This window comes from Pristis pectinata, chromosome 33 (assembly GCF_009764475.1).
Source record: "Pristis pectinata isolate sPriPec2 chromosome 33, sPriPec2.1.pri, whole genome shotgun sequence".
NCBI classification, from domain to species: Eukaryota; Metazoa; Chordata; class Chondrichthyes; order Rhinopristiformes; family Pristidae; genus Pristis; species Pristis pectinata.
Window position 1 is genome coordinate 6324672 of NC_067437.1, and position 11096 is coordinate 6335767.

The 11096-nt window shown below is 44.7% G+C and overlaps 1 protein-coding gene across 3 annotated transcripts in view; it reads left to right on the forward strand.

The window, feature by feature from the left end:
• Window positions 1–9539, forward strand: part of elfn2a (extracellular leucine-rich repeat and fibronectin type III domain containing 2a) — a 322992-nt gene extending 313453 nt beyond the window's left edge. For all 3 annotated transcript variants that reach the window (XM_052043298.1, XM_052043299.1, XM_052043300.1), the window contains one exon: window positions 6231–9539. In XM_052043298.1, the coding sequence (XP_051899258.1) occupies window positions 6534–8867 (2334 nt within the window). In that variant the 5' untranslated portion in view covers window positions 6231–6533 and the 3' untranslated portion in view covers window positions 8868–9539. The remainder of the gene's footprint in view (window positions 1–6230) is intronic.
• Window positions 9540–11096: the final 1557 nt, after the last annotated feature.

Consider the following 11096-nt stretch of genomic DNA (forward strand, 5'->3'; position numbering starts at 1 on the left):
AGCTTCCTTTTAAATCTTTCCCCTCTCATCCGAAACCTATGTCCCTTAGTTTTGGACTCCCCTACCCTCAGGAAAAGAGTGTTACTATCCACCTTATCTATGCCTCTCATAATTTTAAACACTTCTTTAAGGTTACCCCTCATTCTCCTACGTTCCAACATTGTATATTGTTATAATTCTGAGTGTGTGTGTGTGTGTGTGTGTGTGTGTGTGTGTGTGTGTGTGTGTGTGTGTGTGTGTGAGAATGAGTGTGTAAGTGTGTGTGTGAGAGTGAGTGTTTGTGTGTGTGTGTGAAGGGTTCTTTCACAACAAATCAGAACATGAAATGATTCCAATAACCTTTGTTGTATAATCTCCTCCTCAAAGTAGAGAAGGATGTGTTAGATATTTGCCTTGTACTGTCCCGTCTGCAAAAGGTGTAATTAATTTTATAGGTATTAGTATTGCCTATTATGTTCACCTAAACACTCTTAAATCTGTCATCTGTTTCTCAGAAATGAATTCCAACAGAACGCCCTGAATTCATCAGCTAGGAGACTTCAAAAACATTACATCAGTGATGAATCTGGAGGAATTTAATTAATCTTGGGCAAGTGATTTGATGGTAACCTTAGCGTCATACACAATGAAGATCGTGTGAAACAGAATAATGGATAAGATCTGACAAAATATAAAACACAACAGTCAAAGTAAGGAAGACAGTTGCATTTCTATAGAGAAAAAAAAACAAACTGCTGGAGGAACTCAGTGGGTCAGGCTGCATCTGTGAAGGGAAATGGACAGTCAACTGCATTTGCTGTCCGGATGAAAGGTCTTAACCCAAAATGTGGACTGTCCATTTCTCTCCACAGATGCAACCTGACCCGTTGAGTTCCTCCAGCAGTTTGTTTTTTCGCTCCAGATTCCAACGTCTTGTGTTTGCATTTCTACCGCGCCTTTTGTGACTTCAGGATGTCTGAATGGACAGTGCAGTTAGTGAAGAACATTTAATGCTTGGTCACTCTTCTAATACAGACAAGTGGCAGATGGAGTTCAATCCGGAGAAGTGTGAGGTGGTACACTTTGGAAGGACAAACTCCAGGGCAGAGTACAGGGTAAACGGCAAGGTACTTGGCAGTGTGGAGGAGCAGAGGGATCTGGGGGTTCATATTCACAGTTCGTTGAAAGTTGCCTCACAGGTGGAAAGAGCAGTTAAGAAGGCCAATGGGATGTTGGCTTTCATAAGTCGTGGGACTGAGTTTAAGAGCCGCGAGGTTATGATGCAGCTTTACAAAACTCTAGTTAGGCCACATTTAGAGTACTGTGTTCAGTTCTGGTCGCCTCATTATAGGAAGGATGTGGAGGCATTGGAGAGGGTGCAGAGGAGATTTACCAGGATGCTGCCTGGATTGGAGGGTATTGAATATGAGGAGAGGCTTAAGGTGCTAGGGCTTTATTCACTGGAAAGGAGGAGGATGAGAGGAGACATGATAGAGGTATATAAAATATTGAGAGGAATAGATAGAGTAGACAGTCAGCGCCTCCTTCCCAGGGCACCAATGCTCAAGACGAGAGGTCATGGCTTTAAGGTTATGGGTGGGAGGTTCAGGGGAGATGTCAGAGGGAGGTTTTTCACCCAGAGAGTGGTTGGTGCATGGAATGCACTGCCTGGGGTGGTGGTGGAGGCAGATACATTGAACACGTTCAAGAGCTTGTTGGATAGGCATATGGAGGAACGTGAGATAGAGGGATATGCGGGAGGAAGGGGTTAGGTAGTGTGAGGGTGGTCTGATGGACGGCACAACACGGTGGGCCAAAGGGCCTGTTTTGTGCTGTATGGTTCTATGGTTCTATGGTTCTATGGTTCTACAGACATGTGGCTACCTATTGGCACCATAAAGATCAATGAGATCATGATAAAATAGTCTTTGGTCACATATGCGCTATATTCAAAGCTCCATTACCAGAAATCGGTTAGAGTGACTTAAACTGAAGTTGAAGCTGGAGTTCCATTTGTAATCTTTAGTTTTGTGTCCTTTTCACCTAAGTGATCAATGATGTGCCTGTGTTAGGAATGGCAAATAAAGGCTAAGTTCTGCCCAGGATACAAGGGATGATTAATTCCCCTGTTCTTTTGAGGGGTCCACCTGAAAGGGAAGGCAGGACCTTGATTTTATGGAAAATGATGGGGATACTCAACAGGTCAGACAGTATCTGTGGAAGGAGAAACAGAGGTCACGGTTCAGGTCAAAGAACCTTTGCATGGTCTTGGACCTGAAATGTTAACTCTGTTCCTCCTTCCGCTGACAATTCACTGACACATGGCACACTGCCTTCATCAGTCAGGGCATTGAGTACAGGAGTTGGGACATTATGTTGCAGTTGTACAAGACATTGGTGAGGCCACACTTGGAGTATTGTGGGACTTTATTCCCTGGAGAGTAGGAGACTGAGGCGTGACCTGGTAGAGGTGTATAAAATCACGAGGAGCATAGATAAAATGAATGCACTCAGTCTTTTTCCCAGGGAGAGAGAATCAAAATCTAGAGGGCATAGGTTTAAGGTGAGAGGGGAAAGAGTTAAAAAGGACTTAAGGGGCAACTTTTTCATTACAGAGGGTGGTGGGTATATGGAACAAGCTGCAGAGGAAATGGCTGAGGCAGGCAAAAATTACAATGTTTAAAAACAACTTGGACAGGTACATGGATAAAAGGTTTAGAGGGATATAGGCCAAAAGCGGGCGAATGGGACTAGCTTAGATTGGCATCTTGGTTCAGCATGGATTAGTAGGACCAAAGGGCCTGTGTCCATGCTGTATTTCTCTATGAGTCTATAACAAATGATTTCATTCATTTTTAACCCTCCATTTTGCATATGATTACATCCCTTTCATTTTTTCAATTGTTAAGGCAAAAAAAAACAATACTTTATTCAAAGCAGATATTGGCAAGAACTTTTGTCTAAGGGTGAAAAATGTTTGAAATAATCTGTTGGACAAGGGGTTCTGGGAATAAAAAGTCAATGAGGCTATTCAGGATATAGTTGGATGCTGTGCTGCTGGGTTCGTGTACTAGAGAGAATAGCTCTGATGTGCTAAATGGTTTGTTGATGTGCTAAAAGTCTTTAACTTTTTTTTTCCTTTTATGAGACCTGACTCCAGAATATTCTCAATGTTGTCACACTGCACTGTTGCTTGGAATTACAATGTGCCTTTTTATCAAGGAACTGAAGAGAAACCTACTTTTTCATTTTGAGCCCACATCCTGATCACAGGCTGAGTTTGCCCAATTTCCCAACACATCAGTGGAGCAGTTCAGTGGAACGTTCCGGGAAGATCATGCCTCTCTCAATAACCAAATAGGCACTGTTTGCTACAGACTATTGAATGGGTCCCTTATATGATGAGGTGGAGTGAAGTCATAGAATTGATCATAAAGGAAGTGGAATTGAAATGGCTGGCCACCAGGAGATCCTGGCTGGCATGGTGGACGGGGCTAATCTGTAGAATTTTTTGCCACAGAGGGCTGTGGAGGCCAAGTCATTGGGTGTATTTAAGGGCAGGAGATTAATAGGTTCTTGATTGTTGAGAGGGTTAAGGGTTATGCATAAAGATAGGAGAATAGGGTCGAGAAAAAAAATCAGCAGTGGTTGAATGGCTGAGTAGACTCGATGGGCCAAATGGCCTAATTCTTCTCCTATATCTTATGGAACTGGATAAGGGAGGGATGATAGGTAAATAGAAACTGTTGGGAAAGGGGATATCCCCTCCTCCAGCAGGTTCCATCCGCCCAGAAACATTCCATGCTTTCCTGTTACTGTATAGTCAGTGGTATACATGTGGCAAAATTGGATGGTTGTAGAACTGTCACAGCAGGACCAGCTGGTATCTGAAATGGACTGAAGCGACAATAGGGGAAGCCAATTAAAGGAACAGGTGGGGCGTGCTGGTAATGGAAGAGTTTTCAAATGAGATTGAATAAGGTATGTTGCCAATGGAAGTGTTTGTAATCGGGTGTGTCGCTAATTGGCAACATTTGAAATGATTACCAGGCAGGTTGCAAAGTCGAAAAGAGTCTGCAATGGTTCAGAACCAGTTTCAATGTTGAGAGATGTATCATCCAAACAGTTATCAGTGATGTGATGTGTCCCCAGGTCTGAAGATTGAGTAAAAACTCAAGAGAGACTTGGTATAAGCCTCAGCAAAAATATAGCTGGGAATAGGTCTGTAGATTCAAGACAATTTTGCATTATTGCCAGGAGGCCATTGTGTAATAAGGAATGTCAAATTATCCAGTCCAAAATGGTCTCTCCATAAAGGTTCTTATGTGCCTTCATTTCCAAGGTACATGTATGGGTGTGTAGGGAGCATGTGTGATTGAATTTTAAGGGGAGTTTTCACAAGGTTTCTTTGGACCTGCTTCTGAGGCGTCTGAAGCCTGCTGAACTCTTCTGGTGGTGCTCAGCAGACTCTGAAGGAGACAGAGGCAAGAAGAAGCCACACAGGAACTATAGGAAGTTGTCCTGTAAATTGGTTTATTATTGTCACATGTACCGAGGTACAGTGAAAAACTTTGTTTTGTATGCCATCCATACAGATCGTTTCATTACAACAGTGCATTGAGGTAGTACAAGGGAAAATAATAACAGAATGCAGAATAAAGTGTTACAGTTACAGAGAAAGTACAGTGCAGGTAGACAATAAGGTGCAAGGCCATAACGAGGTAGATTGTGAGGTCAGGAGTCCATCTTATTGTACTAGGGGACTGTTCAATAGACTTATAACAGCGGAATAGAAGCTGTCCTTAAGCCTGGAGGTATGTGCTTTCAGGCTTTTGTATCCTCTGCTCAACAGGAGGGAGAGAAGAGAGAATGTCCAGGACGGGTGAGGACTTTGATTATGTTGGCTGCTTTACTGAGGCAGTGAGATGTGTAGACAGAGTCCATGGAGGGGAGGCTGGGTTCTGTGATGTGCTGAGCTGTGCCCACAAATCTCTGTAGCTTCTTCTGGTCTCGTGCAGAGCAGTTGCTGTACCAAGTCGTGATGTATCTGGACAGGATGCTTTCTATGGTGCATCGATAAAAATTGGTGAGGGTCAATGGGGACATGCCAAATTTCTTTAGCCTTCTGAGGGAGTAGAGATGCTGGTGAGCTTTCTCGGCCGTGGTGTCTATCAGGTTCAGGCAATGCGAGGCTTGAACTGGAGATTACTCTGCTTACGTCGGACCCATTGTGTTCAGGAAGCACCAGACAAAAGGTGGGACATGTGAGAATGTAACTTAGAGCCAGACAAAGCCACAGACGTTTAAGGAAAATCTGCACTTACTCAGCATTTCCAAGGTCTCAGAGCATTACAACGTGCTCCAGCTAATGAAGGGCATTTGAAGGTTTTTAAAGTCACGCAGAGTATACACAGCAAGGAATTGTTCCTATTGGCGGAAGTGTCAAGAACAGAGAATGAAGGTGATCGACAAAAGAACCAAGAGAGGAAATATTTTCTTAATCAGCTGATGTTGGGACCTAGAGTGCCCAGCCAGGGAGTACTGGAGGTGGATTCACTTGCAGTGTTCAAAAGGGAGCTGGGTAGGTCTCTGAATGGAAAGAGCTTGCAGGGTTATATTAAGGGGACTAGCTGATTACTCTTGTACAGAACAGGACTGCATGGGCCAAATGGCCTCCTTTCTCGAGTTCTTTGGAGTAGATGTTAGTGAAAGAAAGAACAATAACGAGTCAGAGATAGGGTGAAATTGTTGGGGCAGGCATGGTAGTGTAGTGGTTAGTGTAACGCTATTACAGTGCCAGCGACCTGGGTTCAATTCCGACCGCTGTCTGTAAGGAGTTTGTACGTTCTCCCCGTGTCTGCATGGGTTTCCTCCGGGTGCTCCGGTTTCCTCCCACATACCAAAGACATACAGGTTAGGAAGTTGTGGGCATGCTATGTTAGTGCTGGAAGCGTGGCAACACTTGCGGGCTGCCCCCAGAACACTCTACGCAAAAGATGCATTTCACTGTGTGTTTTGATGTACATGTGACTAATGAATATACCTTATCTTAAACGTAGATACAAATATGTGGACTGTTTGTGATGCATGGCTGTACAGTGGAATATTCAATGTCCAAAGAATCTAGTGCAGAAAAATTTTAATATCAAACAAATGTCAATTTATTTCATGCTGTTGGAAACAAAATCAGGGTGGAATCTTTTTTCTTCTAAAATCCTGAATGTAATTTGTTCTCTGTCTTGTTGATGCAGGGTTTATTGATCATGGAGCGCTTGAACATCCTGGATCTTCACCTTTCTGAATGAGAATCCAGAGACTGAACCATTGTTAAAAAGAATGGGCTTTTGAAAAGTGAAAAAATCCCAGGAGTATATAAGAAAAACCTTGATTCCTTCTTCACACAACTTTTATTTGTCAAGTGCTTCCATTTGTAAAAAGCAATGAACATAGATATGACTGGAACTGGTCCACTGCTGCTGGTTATATTTGAAACTAATGGTTGCCACTAATTACTCCTAGACTCTTGTCAAAGGTTAGCTGCTGTTTTCTCAAGAATGGCCCCTGTTGGGCTGTGGGCTGTGATTGTTCTATTGAGCCAGCTTGGCAAAGTGTGTGGGGATTGTTGGCTGATCGAGGGAGAGAAAGGCTATGTTTGGCTGGCCATCTGCAGTCAGAACCAACCTCCTTACGAGACTATACCTCAGCACATCAACAGCACTGTGCTGGACCTCCGCCTCAATGAGAACAAGCTGAAGGTTCTCCTGTACAGCTCCCTCAGTCGCTTTGGCAACTTGACTGATCTGAATTTGACGAAAAATGAGATCAGCTATATTGAAGATGGAGCATTTTTGGTTCAGTCAAACTTGCGTGTGTTACAGCTGGGCTACAACAAGCTGACAAACCTCACGGAGAACATGTTTCGAGGTCTGACCAGGCTGGAATACATGTACGTCCAACACAACTTGATTGAGAGCATCTCAGTCAACAGTTTCTGGGAGTGCCCCAACCTCATCAGCATTGACTTGTCTGCCAACAAGTTGGCAAAACTGGAGGGCAACACCTTCACCAGCCTCAGTGGTCTCATGGTGTGTGAGTTGGCCGGCAATCCTTTCAACTGCTCCTGCGAGCTGGTCGGCTTTCTGAACTGGCTTGCCGAGTTCAACAACGTCACCAAGACCTATGACCGGCTTCAGTGCGAGAGTCCGGCAGAATACGCTGGCTACCCCCTCCTGAGCCCAAGGCCCAATAGCCACCGGAATGCCATCACACTCCTATCTTCCTCTTGTCGGAATGGTGTGAAGATCGTTCCGTTCTCCACGCCCATGGCTTCCAAAGATCCCGAAACCTACTCTTCGGGAATTAACCCAGCAGAATTCTCTTCAACGGAACCGATTACAACATTTACGCTGGACACTTCGAACAGCCCAACCATCAAGCTGCATCACGTGACCATCACTGGGGCTACACTGGTGGTTCAGATCCCTTCCCCTTATAGCAGAATGTACATCCTCGTCCAGTACAACAATAGTTACGTTTCTGATGTCACAAATCTTCGCAACAGGAAGGAATACATCAAGCTGGAGAAATTGAAGGCTCTGACAGATTACACCTTCTGCGTGGCTTCCATTCAAAAGTCCCAGAGGTTCAACCATACCTGCTTGACCTTTGCAACCAGAGGGCGAATGATAAGCCAGCCCTCCAATTCTTCTACCACTACGCATTACATCATGACCATCCTGGGGTGTTTATTCGGCATGGTCATTGTCCTGGGTGTGGTCTATTACTGCCTGCGGAAAAGAAGGATCCAAGAAGAAAAGCAGAAGTCCATCAATGTTAAGAAAACCATCTTGGAGATGAGGTATGGTCCTGAATCCGAGACCAGCAGCATGATACATCAAATGCAGAAGTTCCATGAGCAGCCGATTTCGGTATCAAGGATGTCCTCGTTGCCATCCGTGTCGGGGGATAAAGGACAATTCAAGCCAATGGACATAAATGAGACCCCCAAGACCGCCAAGGGCAACTATATCGAAGTCCGTACAGGGGAGACCTTGGAACGCAAGGAAGAGGAAGCCAAACAGACAGACAATGGGCAAGGGTCAACTGCAGAAATCTCTACCATCGCCCAAGAGGTGGACAAGGTCAATCAGATCATCAACAACTGCATTGATGCGTTGAAGTTGGATTCTGCCGCCTTTATAGGTACCGATTCCGAGGTGTCCATTGACCGTCAGATCACACCCAGCACCTCCTCCTCCCAGCTGGAGAGGCCTGGTTTCCTCTCGCCCACCTACAAGGAAGGGGGTTACCCACTGCAGCGCCAGAGCAGCGCGGACGCAGCCCGGAAGCGTTGCAGTATCTCATCCAGCGGCTCCGGGAAGAGCACACGAGTCTTCAGCCTCGATATTCCCGACCCTCCTTCCAAGGCAGAGTCAAAATACATCGAGAAGAGCGCACCGGCCCCCACCTCATTAAAGCGTCTTCCTTCAGTGGCAGCGGGAGAAATCCACCATCTGGAGGTACAGCAAACCTACCACTGCAGTGAGCATCGCCACTCCTTCCCTGCCTTATACTACGAAGAACATGGGGACACTTTAAGCCAGAGGTCCGCGTTATTAAAGCCACTCTCCCGATCCAAAAGGGACTCTGCCTACTCCCAGCTCTCTCCCAGGCACCAGTTCTCTGGATATTCTTCCAGCCCGGAGTATTCGTCGGAAAGCACTCACAAGATCTGGGAGAGGTTCCGTCCCTATAAAAAGCACCCTCGGGAGGAGGTGTATATGGCCGCTGGACATGCCTTGCGAAAAAAAGTCCAGTTCGCTAAAGATGAAGACTTACATGATATTTTAGATTATTGGAAAGGTGTATCTGCTCAACAGAAAATGTGACTGGGCTCAAGACTGCATTGATAAGTTTACAGAAAACAAAAAAAAACAAATTGTAGGGGTTAATGGGTCCTTTTCATTGATTTAATGTTTGGATTTTCTCATTTTCTAAGTCCATAAAGTGCCCCCAAAACATTGTCACCAGCTCTTGATTTGCGAGCACCCTTCCCCCTTTGATTGTCCAGCAAGTTTAGCCAAACAACATGGGAAATAGTAGCAGGAGTAGGCCATTCAGCCCCTCAGTCCTGTTCCATTCCACCATTCAGTAAGATCATGGCTGATCTGATCTTGGCCTCAGATCTACTCCCCTGCCTCTTCCCATAACCTCACCGCACCTCAAACCCAAAGTCTATTTGTCTCACCCTGAAGGACTCAGTATCCATATCCCCCTCAAATTAACTTCATTATTTTGAGTTAGCACATGAACTGAGGTGTAGGAGACCAGAATCCTGACATTGGAAAGTAAAATGGAAAGAGCTTTTCACTTCGGGGAAAGTATATCTTTTGGGTAAAAAAAATCATTCCTGATAAGCGCTGAAAATAAACTGGTTATGTAAATTTTCTTACTGGGGTAGATGTTATTGCTGGTAACATTGGTAGTTTCATTGTTCACAGAGACACTAAACCCATTGGGATTAACAGAAAGATAGGCTACTGCAGAGAAACTTATTAAGTTCTATTTCCACTAACATTACCAGCAGTGCTCTTGGAGGCTGTAGATCTTGATGTCAAGGGTGGGTGGGAGTTGGGAGGGGTGGGGGTATAGGGGAGGGTGGTGGGAGGTGCAGAGTGGTCATTCTCACTCTTGCTTTCATGGTCTAGACCGGCCGTCCATTTTAGCAACTGCCCGATCTTCATTCTCATTGACCCAATTCTCTTTCCGCAAAGCTAGATGGACACTCGATGATGCTTGTTTCCTCTAGCTTCCTGTACTGCTCCTGACTGCCAAGTGAAGCACTGGGGACAGTTTTAAATTGGAAAAAGTGGGGGGGTCTGCATGTTGGGGTGGTCTACACTCTGTCCGAATGTACACCTGGTTGAGGGTACCAGACAGCCACATAAAATCAATGTTTGTTCCAAGATCCTGCACTTGGCCATCTAGCCAAGTGATTATAGTTACCACCATTAACTCAACCACCTTGACAAAATATCCATAAACATCACTTTCCACCTCCGATTTGCTTAAAGAATTCCAGAACTACACATCCGGGGTAGAAATTCATCCCTTATTCTTTACCAATGGAGCATTGTTCTCCGCTTATGAAATTGAGTCCACTCGTCTTTAACAGAGTCAAAATTAGGTTGGGAATAGAAAGTGTGGAAGCCATTATATAAGTGCATTTAGCCCAACAGAGGGCAAATTTCTAGGTGTCCTGACTGAAACAATTCAATCTCCAGTATACAAGAAAAAAGTCCCATTGAGGATAATGTTGGTCACCTGATTGGAAAAGTCAAGTTTCTTGTCTTCAGGCTTATGGGTTTGTTGATCCCCATTCCTGGTGTTTGACCATACTCTTTAGGTTTACTCTGGAGTGTGGCATAGGTTGATAATCATCATCCTTCAGATGAGATATTAAACTGAAGTCTGTCGGATGAGAAATATCTGATTTGAGAGAAGTCTGGCATTAGTTCTGGAACTCTGGCCAACACTTCTGCCTCACCCAAGTCCACCAACTAGTTAGTCATTGACAGAGGAATTGACTGCTATGTCTTTCTACATGAATTAGCTGCAAAGCACCTTCAGATGTAATGGTGGGAGCTAGATCAGAAATCTGACCTGGGTACCTTTCATCAGAATATGATGCAATGTATGAGCAGTGAACACTGTTTCTGAAAGTCACTGACAGAATCATAGAATCATACAGTGCAGAAACGGGCCCTTCGGGCCACCTTGCCCATATCTACCGTGATGCCTATTTATGCTAATTCTATTTGTCTGCAAATCCCTCTAGGCTTTTCCTATCCAAGTACCCATCCAAATGCCTTTTAAATGTATTTGTATTTGCCTTTACCACCTCCTCTGGCAGCTCATTCCAGATAATCGACACCCTCTGTGTGGAAAATCTTACTCCTCAAATGTTCTTTTAAATTTCTCCCCTCTCACCTTAAACCTGTACCCTCTAGTTCTAGATTCCCTTTCCCTGGGAAAAAAGACTAGCTTATCTATGCCCCTCATAATATTATGAACCTCTATAATGTCACCCCTCAGCTTCCTGTGTTCCAGTGAGAACG